At 45.1% G+C, this 13,748-nt stretch overlaps 2 protein-coding genes across 4 annotated transcripts in view; both read right to left on the reverse strand.

Moving 5' to 3' along the window:
* Positions 1 to 3,050: 3,050 nt before the first annotated feature.
* Positions 3,051 to 4,974, reverse strand: nop5 (nop5 ribonucleoprotein). The gene has a single exon (XM_084594291.1). It carries the CDS (start codon positions 4,679 to 4,681, stop codon positions 3,092 to 3,094), a length of 1,590 nt encoding a protein of 529 aa, XP_084450417.1. The 5' UTR covers positions 4,682 to 4,974; the 3' UTR covers positions 3,051 to 3,091.
* Positions 4,975 to 7,754: 2,780 nt separating this feature from the next.
* The window catches only part of LOC146198807 (tudor domain-containing protein 1-like), an 81,506-nt gene continuing 75,512 nt past the window's right edge, over positions 7,755 to 13,748 (reverse strand). For all 3 annotated transcript variants that reach the window (XM_084594294.1, XM_084594293.1, XM_084594292.1), the window contains 2 exons: positions 9,000 to 9,269; positions 7,755 to 8,385 (listed from right to left, as the gene is read on the reverse strand). In XM_084594294.1, the coding sequence (XP_084450420.1) occupies positions 7,864 to 8,385; positions 9,000 to 9,269 (792 nt within the window). In that variant the 3' untranslated portion in view covers positions 7,755 to 7,863. The remainder of the gene's footprint in view (positions 8,386 to 8,999; positions 9,270 to 13,748) is intronic.

A 13,748-nucleotide genomic window follows, 5' to 3' on the forward strand; every position in this document is an offset into this window, starting at 1 on the left:
AACAGTCTCAACGGTATAAACGAAAATTTAGAACAAATTGCATGCTTATATAAAAAAAAAACCCTTCGTAGCTTTTTCTGATATGTCCTCGCAACATAACCTGCGAGAAAAGCTTCTGGTGCTACCTCATCTTGTTCATCTGCTTCACAACCCATCGTTAAAAATCCTAGTTCACTGGCCAGCTCCCTGGTAAATAAATAGGTTAAACAACGTGACGGGAACACAGGAAAAGAGGACGCCACAACTAGCGCGGTTGTGCCGTCTTCTTCTCCTGTGTTCCCGTCACGTTGTTTGCACGGTTAACCTATAATTAATCACCAAGTCCAATCTGCTGTCCCTTGTAGCAAATTCAATGGCAGCTGATAGGGCATTATGCTTCAGCATCTGGACTTTTTAACCTCAGCGCCGCTTTCATTTCAGAGGAAGCGAGTGCATTTCCACTCCTCGCTGTTGTCTTTGCCTGAAGCGAGCTCAGCAGATAAAATTAGAGGGTCTCTTAGATGTCTCTTAAGCGGAGGACGGCGAAAGCTCACCCTTCTCCTATCATTTGCCTCTCATCGTTTGCCACAGTTCGTCATTTCAAGTCGTCGTTTGATATATTGGTCGTTTCTCAGTCATGATGAGTCTGCCTGCGTAGTCATTGCAACCCTTATCACTCATAACTAAGCAGGTTACTCATTTAGAATCAGCAGTGGTCATTACATGTCGTTTCACATATTGGTCACTTCGTAGTCATTAACAGTAATGATGAGTCATGCCTAGCTATTATAGTCATTACCACACATCCCTAAGCACTTTTACTCATTTCTAATCAATTGCAGTCATTACATGTCGTAGTTCGATATACTGGTCATTACAAATCATTTTAGTCATTATTAACCATTATTAGTCATCAGCATTAGTCATTACCTCTATCAATGTCTATTTATAACTTTTATTGATTACCTATCACCATCAATCATTTTCATTCTTAATCTCCCTCCTTGCACGTCCGCTTTTGCGACTGGCACACCAGTGCACAGATGCATCGCACAGATAACAGGCACAGCTTCTGCACATAGATTTTCGCTTCATGAGCCTAGAACGGCTTTCGCCTTAAAAAACAAACGCATCCAGTCTCAACGTTAACGTGCTTGCACACGCGCACACAAAAACGTTTGCGTTTAGCACGCAGACGCGAGGCGAATGCGCCCAGAAAGGAAGCAAACCACGCTCTCAGAGCCGGCGACGTGTCCCCGAACAGTGGCGCCCTCAGCAGAAATAGCGGGCGCAACTGTAAACTCCCCAAGGACACGCTTGCCCATTAACGGCGGCGCGACGCAGCAGGCCGCACCCAGTGCACTTCCATCGAGCGGCCGTGGTACAACTTTTCCTCAACATTCATAGGTAAACTCAAGAGCACAAACACTGCTCTATCACAAGCATTTTGCTGGTTCTAATCCGAACCCTTGCAGCCATATTTTACTGAAGACAAAATAAAAAAAAATACCCCCAATCTACTAATTTTTCAAAACAGCAGTTGATGGAAAATAATGGGAGTCTTTTTATAGACTGGTTGGATGGAAGTGTGCAAAAAAGTCTTATTCAAATCTACTGTTATCAGGCATATGTTAAGTATGGAACTACTAATACCAAACCAGTCCAAGAAATGGTTGAATATGTAAATGTGTAGCTGTGTGGCTGAATTGCATAACGATCACATCATAAAAACAGTTGTAAACCAATCAACCCCACTCCTGACAGTCAATATATGTCCACCGGTTAAGATTGATCTATAGAAGCGGAGCAAAACGATCTGTTTGCAACACGATTCCTGCTCCTGCTAGCTTTGTGGGTATAGTGAGAACTGTATGGATGTTGTGGACAATAAGCAAAGCTTGCTTGAGTAGTAGTCATACACAATAGGTCAAATAGTATGCAAACTGTGCAGTTTATTCGCATTCTTTGGCATCCACTTCCTCACAACTCCAGCACTTCTAATACGATGGGCATTATACAGCAAGTTTAGGGGCCTCTCCAAGATAAAATGATTGAAATAAATGGTTAATTACTTATTCGCAGCCACCCACCCCAGCACAGCCATGCGGCTACAAAAGCAATCTATAATTTCCTCATAAACTTAGCAGCCAAGTAAAAATTGAAATTTGGGCATTGAACCTGGGACTGCCACGTGTGACGCAGTCGCTACAACTATACTATGCTAACCAGGGTAGTTTGCAGAGAACAGGACAAGGCTCAATTGCAGCTGGAATGTTGCTAGTTCGATAAGATTGAGGGAATCGTGTAGTGAGTAGTAAATTTGTCAAATGCAAATGCACCTTAGTTTGGTTCATAAGGTTTAATATCCCAAGGCAACTCTGGCTACAGTGGACATCGTAGTGGGACTCCAGGTATTTAGACCAGCTGCAGTTTTCTAGCATGCACCGACATCACTCGGTACACGGGCACCTTGATTTATGCCTCCATCGAAAAGTGGCTGACACAGCTAGGATCAAACCTGCATTGTCACAATCACCGTAACAACCAACCCACAGCAGCAGGACTCGACCACCATGGGTACATTACCTGCCTGCTGACATCGCAGAGCACATGGGTGCCTTTTGTGTTTAATAAATGGAGTAACTGCTCATCAGCATTCTCCCAAGGCCAGCGATAAAGCTACAAAGGAAAGCTTTTCTTTTTCTTTTGTTTTCTTTTGTACCCATATATGGCTGTGCTTGTATGGATGCTAGTAACAATCATCCTTTGATTTAAGACTTTCGCTTGACGCTATATGTTGCACTTGTCACACAGGGATTGGAAAGCACACATTGTACAAGCTGGGCCAGTCGCATAATGTTTCAACACCTTGAGGCAATATCTGTAAGCCAGTATTTCAAATAAATGATGGGTGTGAAAATCTGCATAAAGGCTAGTGGTTAACTGCCAATCTGAATGTGGCGCACGCAGTAATGCGGTGCTGTACTCCACACAGGTTTCCCAACACACATACAGTTGCCATCTCACTCGACAGACTGTGTGCAGCATAAAGCAAACACCACCACAAGTCGTATCGTTTCAGTAAAAGAGCCATTTAAAAACTGTCAACAATTTATTCATCTTCGGCAGCCTGGTGCTTTTTCTTCTTCTTTTTAGCACTAACCGGCTCGCTCTTGACTGGCATTTGGGCTTCAGCCTCCTCAGCCCCCTTCTTTTTCTTCTTCTTGGGTGTCACTGGCTCACTCTTGACTTCGACTGACGCTTCAGGCTCCTCTGCCTCTTTCTTAGGCTTCTTCTTTTTCGGCTTTGCCTCAACAGCAACCTCCTCTTGTGCCACCTCTTCCTCCTTGAACTTTCTCTTCTTGCCACTGCCAGCCGCCGTCGGCAGAGTCGAATCCGCGGCCGGCTCGTACTGACGCACGAAACTCTTGTTCTCGTACCTATCTTGCCTTGCCTTGCCCCTGGCGGTGCCACTGATCCTTCGATTGCCTGTGCCTTCTTCTAGCATGCGCATGCGCGTTTCCAACTTTGCCCTGTGTTCGACTCCCAACTCTGTACCCGTGCCATCGTCTCCCAGGGCATCCACCCTGGTCGCCAGTGCAGCCTTGGCGGCCAGCATACGCGAAATCTTGCCCTTCAACTTCTGCGAGCTTTGGCCCACCAGCTGCGCGTGGTAGATGAGGCCGTACTTGGGTGTGTCGTGCTTGGTCTTGAGTGCGCGAAACAGAGCTTTCTCGGCGCCCAGTATCTGTACCGTGGACGCCGGGTGCTTGGCCAAGTTTAGCAAAGAGCCGGCGTGGGAAATCAGGCGCGCCCCTACCAGTTCTCCAACCAGAATGGTCAAGTTGGGCGCCACAGCCATCATGCGGTTCTTGAGGTACTCGAACAGCTGGGCACGATAGTTGCTCATTTCAATTATCTCGTGGCACAGGTGCTGAATGTTGCGGATGTCCTCATCGGACACTTCTGTGCCCATTGACACTTCGGCAAGTTCCTTGACGCTGGACTCCAGATCTTCTGGCAGAATCTCCGACAGATCCGTCTCAATGGCGTTGGTGCGCAAGCCGATAGTCTGCACGGTGCGCACGAACTGCATGTTGTCGGTAACGACTTTCGAGAGCTCCGGAAAGTGCCAGCCGTACCACTCTTTGCAGCGCATGATGTAATTGTTAAGCTCCTTGTCCAGATCATCCAGAAGCGACACTGCTTGGATGATCATTGTGTCTACCTTGTCGGGGCTGAACTTGAGCTTGTAGCGGGACAAGCTGTGCGCCAAACCCAGGGCCATGGCCGTCATCTCCTTTTTGGGAAGCCCCGTGATCAGACCGTCAACCTGGGATCGAATGCAACGCATAAGCTCTTGGATGGAGCTGTTCGCCACGCAGCTAATGTTGAACTTGTCTTTGATGACGTTTCCGAGTTTAGCGTCCGCGACAGCAAGGCTCTCGTGCGCTTCCTTGGCTACAACTTTCTTCAACACTTTTTTCAAGCTTTTACTCAACTTTCCTTCCACAGCTGCTGTTGCTGCAGCAAGAGCTTGAGTCATGTCTTCGAACTTTTCGAAATGCTTCAGTTTCACCACGCGCGACGCCTTGTCTGGAGTCTCGAAGTCTTGGAACAAATTGTCAGTCTTCTGGAGCTTCTTTTCGTCTAGAACTTTGAAGATGGCGTAACCCGCCGGTGATTCGAAAAGCACCAGCATGATGAATAGCTTTCCTTTGATCACAACAAACGTTAAACCACAAACTTTCACCACGTGCAAGACGCCATACCAAACAACAGCCGGCGCGCTGCGAAACGCTCTCAGGCTCAGCGTGACCAGTAAGCGGATGTATACAGTAAAAGGTCGCAAATGAAACAACAATTAAAGTCACTAAAGAACTTTCAGGGACTAGATATGAAAGTTTTTGACTACATTGTCATCATTTTGTTTAAAATGTTTGCTTAACAAGCACTGAAAGAGTCTGATAATATCGACGATCAGTTGCTTTTCTTTGAGCGGAAGACCACTTTAATATTTTAGTGATTTGGTTCTCTGATAGCGATGCCGATAGAACGTCGCATAGTTGCCACGCTGATTGTTTAGATATATAACTTTATAAAACATAAATTGGAATACGTAATACCCAAATAATTGAATTTACAACCCCTTACTTTGTAAACCTTATCACGTTAGTAAAGTTTTATTTGTTAACGTACCAAGGTCAATGTACAATGTACTACCTTGGTACTACCAAATAGTCATTGGCGCGAGTTTTGAACACTTCTTACCTAACAACGCGGATCACTTTCAGACACGTACATTTTTTATTTCAGTATTTCTGCGTTAATTTATTCACGATGGTCCAAAACAGATGGACTGGTGGTCAAACGACGGCGGACATTGAGTCACAGATGAAGCTTTGTGGCTTTGTGACCTAAATTTCGGCTTCCGGGTAGTTTCTGTGGTATCGTTTGTGCAGCTGTTGCTATCATGCGCTTTCAACCTGTATTTCGTCGATAATAGCGCTCATATCGCTAGAAAAACAGTGTTGTGCGTTGCCTCAAGCTGCGGCAACTCCTTTGGAATGAGATACAGGACATTCTGAATGCCGTCGATTAATTAGCGGCAGAACCAGAAGGACGACCGTTGCGATCCGCTTGCAGACCGCCGACGGCTAGCCACTGGCAAGGCTTTGCTTGGAATGTTTGGTAGCGGTGTAAGTGTTGCGAAGGCTAGCGAATTTCGTAAAGTAGGTCCAGCTCGGACCTCGATGAACAACGAGCCCTCGACGAAAGAGCACGGGCAGCGGCTTTTACCAACGGTGTCCCGGACTAGGGACCCGACCAGCCTTCCCAATTTATCTAAGCACCGTGATCTAAGCCATGGTGTAAATCTAAGTCAATGTCAATAAATGTTTTCATCATCATCATCATCATGATGAACAGTGCGAACGCATGAACATTGGACGGTTCCGGCATGTGCTCCGCTCTAGCTTTTTGTGGGAAACATATTTAGCACCGTTATTATGAAAACTCAATCGGTATCATGAGTGACAGTTCGATTTATCGGCAAAGTGTGCGCGATGCGGACAGAAACCTGTACGAAACAAAACTTTGGTACCGACCCGTGTGCAGTCGATATGCGCAACTGCACGGTAAGCGTCGGCCGCATAAATATGTGTGACAATCATGAATTCTTGTCCTACGGACGAGCTTCGTAACAAGAAACCAATCGCAAGCCTACTGACCACTCGATCGAAGAACTCAACTATGTTACAAGCGGCTGGGTAAAGATCCGCGGTTGAAGCAGACGAACTCTTGTACCAACTAAACCGCCGTTTTTATAGCTGATATTCTGCATAGAAATGGTGTTTGGTAGTCAGTATCTTTTAGCTTGAAAAGCTTTGCAAATATACATGTGTATTCGGCCTACATCAGTACTGCGTGATAAAAGCGTCATAAGCAACGGAAGAATTTTTCATTGGGCATTTGTGCTACATGCGAGCTCCTGAATAAAGACCTATATGCGACAATATGCTTTCAGCTGCATCCCGCTGGAAGGCCTCCTTGCGTGACTACAGACCGCAGTGTCAACGAATGTTTTATCAGCACAATTGTAAGGTTTATGCATTGTTACATGACAGCCTAATTATTTGCTAGTTTAATGCCCAATAATGAAAGGCGTTTCACCAGCAGACCATTTTCAGCCCAATGCAAGTGTGAAGAAATTACAAGGAAGTTTTGTTACTAAAGTTTCCTGTTCGTGCGGATCCGAATACGGTGCAGTTACGTTTATTCATGTTCTGTGTACGAGGGGGTTACAGAAGAGGTGATCGCGTTACGAAGAGAGAAGGATCATTTGCCACCACTTTTTATGTTCGGAGTCGGGCTCGAAAGCTTGAAATCAGATAACACAAATTAAAATATAAAAAGAACATTGCCCAGCGCTTCATCTATTATTCTACAGCACAAAGAACCAACGTCAGAGATAAATGGTATAAAACAAAATTTTTGTTATGCAGCAAAGCAGTTTACAGATTGTCTACATCTATGTATGTATAGCTTACATATGATTATTTTCACAGTACTGCACTCGTTTTCACTATGTTGCATACAATAAAGTTTATGTCATTGCTTCTCGTTTCAAATTTATTCTGCAGAGGCTTCAGAACGGCCGGAAACCAATTGCGGGCAGGAAGATACGTCGCTTCTCTTCACAGAAACAAAGAAAACAAAGTCCAAGAGCATGTTGTGATCTAATTATAACCGTTGAGACCGTGATTAGCTACTTCAAAACGTACAAAAAGGGCAGCCGAGGCAATCGCAATTCAGGTCAATAATTTCTCACTAAAATCTAAATCGAATTTCCCAAGCCTTCTTCCACCTAACAAGCCCTACACCACAGCGTCTCGTAAGCATATGTTACAGAAGTTTGCCGATCTATGCAGAGTGCATTTTCAAAATGAAATGTTAAAAAGTCCAACTGACCCAAATGGTCACCAGCAATTTGGTTTTGATGCTTTAAAAATAATGTTTCAACAAATTCCAACACACTCTAACAGGCGCCTAAGTTCCAAGTGGCCGATAAACAAGCCACTTGTCAGTGCAAGTCCAGCTCTTTGTGCACACTAAAATTTTGGGCAGAAGGTGCAGTCTGGAGCATGTTGCTGCAGCAGTTCGTCATGGCTGCGGTTAGCTGGTGCAAGTTTACTGTCACCATGCAAACACAAGCCACATTTGGGGCGTACTATCATGGATGAACTACGGCAGTATGTTTGGAATGAACAAGAGCATGAAGCAGCACAAATGGTTTATTCGTACCGTTAACGAACACAAAATTGGGTTTATATTGTACACCTACAAAACAAACAAATGTCAAGTTTACAAACTTCAACTTTGGCTTCACTCAATCAGGTCGTTCAGGCACTGCTCCCCGGCAAAGATCTTCACCTTGCATGGCTGGCTTGACGAGTCCACAACTTCGTACTCAACCTCAACATTAAGCAACTGTGAAGAACACTCCTTGCTCACCGTCTCCACTCCCTGCAGCATCACAGGGTTGCCAAAAAGCTGTATGCCACTCATCTTCTCTGGAAGTGGCCTGATATCAGCAAGCGGCACAAAGTCGTCGTTGCCAAAGTCCACAAATGACACCTTGCACTTGCCATCCTCGGGCATAGAGAGCACGCGAACTCTATACCAGAGCTTATCTTCAGCAAAGCGTGCACACGCCATGTCTCCAACTGATGGTGAAGGCAGTGGAGTTGTTGGAACGGATTTGTTCAGCTCTGCCATCATATCCTGCAATTCCGGAATAAGCCTGTGCTGATGCACGTAGACAAGTCCATCATCAGCAACATATGAGATGATTGCCTTGGTGCGTTCGGTGGGAAGAGGCCTCTCCAGGTAATCCTTCTTTGGCACCTTAAAAGAAGAAAAAAAGAATGATGTGTTTACCTAGTAGAGCTGAAAGCAATAACACAACACAAACATTTAAAACATGCTACAGTTAACCAAATTTCCCACTTCCCGCATATTGAGCCCTCCCCTCAAACTGAGATTGTGGTAGGGCAAATGCAAAATGCGGTATGTCACGGCTAAATATCTAGTTCTCATCCCATTGTCAAGGTGGCTGCTGATACCTGCATGCGATGCACGAGGACTTCGTTACGAAAGTGCAGCATAACATTACATCTTTAAATCATAACAAGAAAAATACATTAGGGCAGAGATCTGGAATAAAAATATGCATTGCATCGCAAATTTTGTTACATTGAGTTTCGTTATTTCGAGGTTCCACTGTATAAAGGAGGCAGCTCTAGCACATGGGACACTAGACTAGTACTGAGCTTCTGCTGTCCAAAAAAATAGCCCAAGTGCAAAGGCCAAAGGAGCTTCACCATATGCCACGAATAGGCCGTGATACAAACACAATAAAGTGGGCAACGATCCTGAGCCAGCAAAAGTATGCTGCTAAAAACTGAGAAAAACTGAGAAAAACAACAAGGCAGCTTGACGAGACTGACTGGAGATACTACCTGCTGGCTGCAGGCAGCAATGGAGTTTATGCACTTTCCCTTCTGAATAAGACGGGCCAGTGGTGGCCCGTCACTGCTAGCAGTCAGTTCCACCAGCACCATTGGCTCTTTGGAGAGGATTTCCCCAGCCCTGGGCGAGAGCACCGGTGTGCCCTCAAGGCGCACAGCTATGGCAGAGGCCGGTGCCTTGGCCAGTTCTTCCTTCATTGGCAGCAGCAGTTGGACAGACAACGTTTCTGTGTTGCCATAGTCCAAGAACTGCACACGGACCTGCGGGCAAAGGCAAACCAATTGGATTAGGAGGAGTACTACAAAGCAGCAGGCCACAGCACAAGACGGGAAACATCTGCCATCATCTAGGTGCAATTAGAAGAGGTGCATTTAGAAGCAAGTGACATGGCAAAATAAATGGGTCTTCAGGGGTGGAAGCAGGCTCGGACATTTTGGAGCAGCTCAGGGAGCAGTCATAATGGCATTCTGGAGCAGCTAGCAATCAAACAAGGGTTTTGAAACATTCGAATTATGTTTTGGAGCACAGTGAAACGCCCTTGATAATTTCAATTTTCTATTCAAGACATAAAATCTATCTTTTTATTCCCTTTATGCAACGCTGAGTGCTTTTGCAGACTACGCACGCACCTCCGACACGAGACAAGGCCAAAACATGTAATGATGTTTAAAACAACACAGGCTGACCTAAGCAGCATTTTGGAACAGACTTACAGCAAACGGGATGCTTGCTTATGTACTTCATAACCGAACACAAAGTTTGATCTAAAGCTTTTGTCTATTTTGACTTGATAAAGTGGAGTCTACCATTTCGATGCGCTCAAGCAGCGCTACTAGTATGGGCATTTGCATCAATAGGCACATTTACGCCATCTTGTGCATGTTGTTTGATCCTACGCCTGTGCTGATAAATTCCCGAGCACCGGCCAGCAGTGCCTTCAGGGAGGATAGATGGTACTGAAGGGTAGCCTTTTCCTCCTTCAGCTTCTTTACTTAATTGCCTTATTTTTTTGGTTAAGCAGTGCTGGAGTTTCAGTTTTAACAAGTTAGCGATAGGCCCTGTGGGGCCTTCCCATACCCAGAACACTTAGAGTATGCTTTTCTCTGACATAGGCATGACACGCTTGTCAGTGACAAAGACGCTTGATGATGAAGTATGTGCTTGTTTTAAAGCAAGAGCATTGGAAGACCTGGTGTACTTTTTACCATCTAACAAGTTTCCCAACAGTTCCAATGCAAGAGATTTTATACTTCAGCCACTGGCGCACTGCTATCGTTCCTATGTTGAGATAAATTTGATAGTAAAAAATTGCAGCAATCAGTTTGGAGCAATATTGCATTTTGGAGCAGGATGGAGCAATTGGAGCAGCGCTTCCACCCCTGGGTCTTGGAACATGTGCGTCTGTCGTTGAGCGTGACAACACTAAACAGAGCCTCGCTGCATCAACGACTCATCTTTTCTATTCCGCGAGACAAAAAAAGGGGGGGGTGTGAAGGTTGGCAACAGTCTGGAGTTTGAACGCAAAGCTCTCCCGAGAGTCGTGTTTAGTTGGGACAAAAGGTATATTTCATAATAAAGTAAAACCACAGTCTGTTGTCAGTTTGCAGCAAGCGGTTTTCAGGGCACTAGAAAGGCGGAGAATTTTTTTTCCCTCCGTGCTCGCGCATCAACATCTGCAAGCAGACTTGTACCACTGGCTCTCTTGCTCACAGCTACACGCAAGCCATTATGTATGTTCAAGTGATAGAAGCACGCTCGCGCTTACTGGCCTGTCCATCGTGGGGTGAAGCTTCATTGCAGAACTGTGGAGCAGAGGCCCACGTGGCACAGACTGCCAGATTTTGAGGAGTACGGGTCCATTAAAAGGGTCATGCATCCAATATATTACAGTTTCGTAGCCTGGCAGATGATACTGGGCCTTAGTATTTCATTTCCGAAATTTACGCTCACTAGATGAATTCTTTATTTCGAAACAAGTGACCGAAGCTGAGACTGCGAAGCTCCTCCCACTGACAGCGATCGCCATTTTGACGTGCTTGGTGACATCATAGACCGGCCATCGCATCGTCTGCTGCTGTGTCTGCTCCGATTAACTGCCTATACACTGTACTGTGTTCGCACTTGATCAAAGACCAGCATTACTGGCAGACCCTACTGAGAGTGTTTCTGAGAATGGAACGCAGACTGTAGTGAAGCGCGATTTAGTTCTTGCCCACAGATCCACTTTTGGCACGGGCGCCGCCACCCTCCAATGGCAGCACTGTCCCCAACGGCGTAAACACTGCTGCGACGGCCGCATCAGCCATGCCTTCCGAAAGCCGTCCGCATCAATGATACAGCAGATCCTTGTGCCAATGTCAGAAAAGCATGCTAAATTTTCTCGTAATAATAATAGGCCCTGGGAAAAGGAATTTCAATAATGAATGCTTGCTAACACATATGGTGCGAATTTCTGCTCACAGCCGCATAGCAGCTTCCTCCTGTCCGGTGCAGTGCCCCTGTTCTTGTATAGGTTAGCTTCGGTGGTAAGACGTTGCCAAAATAATTTCTCTTACTATGAAACAGCAGGGTTGAGAGTAAGAATGTTTCATGATCAAGTAGCCCAGCTACTATAAAGAGTCTCTGATCATTTACAAAGTGCCATCCACTGTGGCTTCCATGTGCAAAAATCTAGGTCTAGCAACGATTAGGGAGAAGCAGACTGCCAGAGCGCCGCCATCCCCGCGCGACACCGTTGCAGTAAGCATGCGGCACATGGTGCTGTAAGCCTTATGAGCTTACCTTCTGCTTTCATTATACAGTTGGCCGGGTCCAACTTGGGCCTGACAACGATCAAGCAGCACGAAAGATGCTGCTAAGACGGGACAGGGTATTGGGTGCATAAGTGTAGCGTGCCGCAGCCCACGCTGCTGAGTCGTTGGGTGGTACTCGCAGTTTACAAAAGCACCTTCGGACGACACTCTATGCACTGCATTTTTATGTGTTGCTTTTCACCACATTCAAGAAGTGTTTCAGTGTACAACGTGTACGTTGTTGAAGCGGACCAGCTCGTGCGCCTTTTGTACTCGGGTGCCAACGCGCATTTGAATCCCGCCCACAGACGCCGCTATTTCCCAGGGATCGAAAAGTTCAGTTTGCGCTAAACGCGGTTAGAGGCATGACTGCTGTTTGGTCGCCCCACCATCGGCTTACCACGTCTTTCCGTAACGACCGCATCGCGATTGACACTGCTCGTGCACAGAACATGCAGCAGATGGCGCGGCTTCGGTCTATGTCATCACCCGCTGCACCAGTTGCCAGATTAGCAAGCTCTTCACGAAGAAACGAAAAAAATATATACATTTAAAAATATCTGCAGCTCCGACAGAGCTGAAACATTGAGGCTTACTTGATTGGCATATCAGGAATAAGATGTGGTAAACAGTTTTTATTCCAAAATTAGCGTCATGACCCCTTTAATGCTCCGCAGCTAGAGGCTGCTATCGAGAGTATAGCTGGTATGCGGGATGCATGCAATGAGAGTTAAAGGTTGTATAGAAACGAAAAGGCAGTGATGTAGAAATTTTTTGTAGCTTTTGACCTTCAATCGAAAGAAAAAGTCCGCAAAATCAAACGAGAAAAGTTTTTAATTTTAATACACTGACTCTATGGAGCGTGTGACGGTGCCGTGGCAAGAGTCCAAATAATATGGTAGGTCCGGAAAATCCGACGTCCTAAAGATCTGTCGGCGACCGTAATGCAATGCAATTAAAGGTCCACAGAAACAGTCACCAAGAAGCCACTGATAAATGTGTTCAGTGTGTAGAACGAATCCTTTTGAGCATTAACCCAAAGTATAGCTCCTTGGAACAAAGCCAGCGATTTATTATTGATTTTCAAAAGCAGTGTTTTTTGAAATTCGTGAGCAGAGAGGTTGTCGCTTGGCGGTGTCACATTGAACTATTTCCTTAAGGGGGGACGAGGGTATTAAAACTAACTTTTTTAGTTATGGCTAGAATCTCACGAAACTTTGCGCACAGATGTGGTTTTCTCTCCTGATTTCAAAAATGTAATTATAATTCAGCTGGTGGTCTTAGATCAAAAGTTATCTAACAAAGTCCAGAGCATAATTAGTGAATTTCTTATGCAGCTTTAATGAACTTTCTCATTGCATTTCGTTGCTTTTAATTACATAGATTGATAGCCAAAGTCTTCCCATACCCGATGACATCCTTCGTTTTTCTCAAAAAGACACGTCATCCTCACATATTATGGTGAGAGTAAAAGGCTGCATTATTTGACACGAACTCATTAAGCTAATCTCAAATTGACATTTATCCCTTGCCTCAACTAAAATATTAAGAATGTCATCGGGTACTTCATTTCTCTCTGAAGAAAATGGTACCAAAGTTATTTGTGTGAACTAAAAAGAAGTTATCAAAACCCTGCGTAAGACTGTAGAGATCGACCAAAAATATGAAAACTAACTTGAACAATCAGTAGCCTCACTGTGGTATTTCTCACCAAAAAATGTCATGCTCTTCCCATTTCCAAATCTGTCTTTGGATTTTGAATATGTCAACTAAAACTGAAGCTATCACCATTACCCATGGCCAAGGTAGTGTATGCCATTAGGAAATCAGGAAAATGCTTTGACATGCAATATTATTTTAATGGCAATTTGAAAAAATCTCGATAGAGTGATGCAAGTGTTGGATCACCCCCTGATCTTTTCAATATGACTGCAGTGATGCTAAATT

This window comes from Amblyomma maculatum, chromosome 2 (assembly GCF_055883805.1).
Source record: "Amblyomma maculatum isolate TAMU_Amacu chromosome 2, ASM5588380v1, whole genome shotgun sequence".
Taxonomy (NCBI): domain Eukaryota; kingdom Metazoa; phylum Arthropoda; class Arachnida; order Ixodida; family Ixodidae; genus Amblyomma; species Amblyomma maculatum.

Bases quoted from the DNA above. Each gene is read 5' to 3' on its own strand.
- nop5 (XM_084594291.1), bottom strand. From the start codon at position 4,681: ATGCTGGTGCTTTTCGAATCACCGGCGGGTTACGCCATCTTCAAAGTT.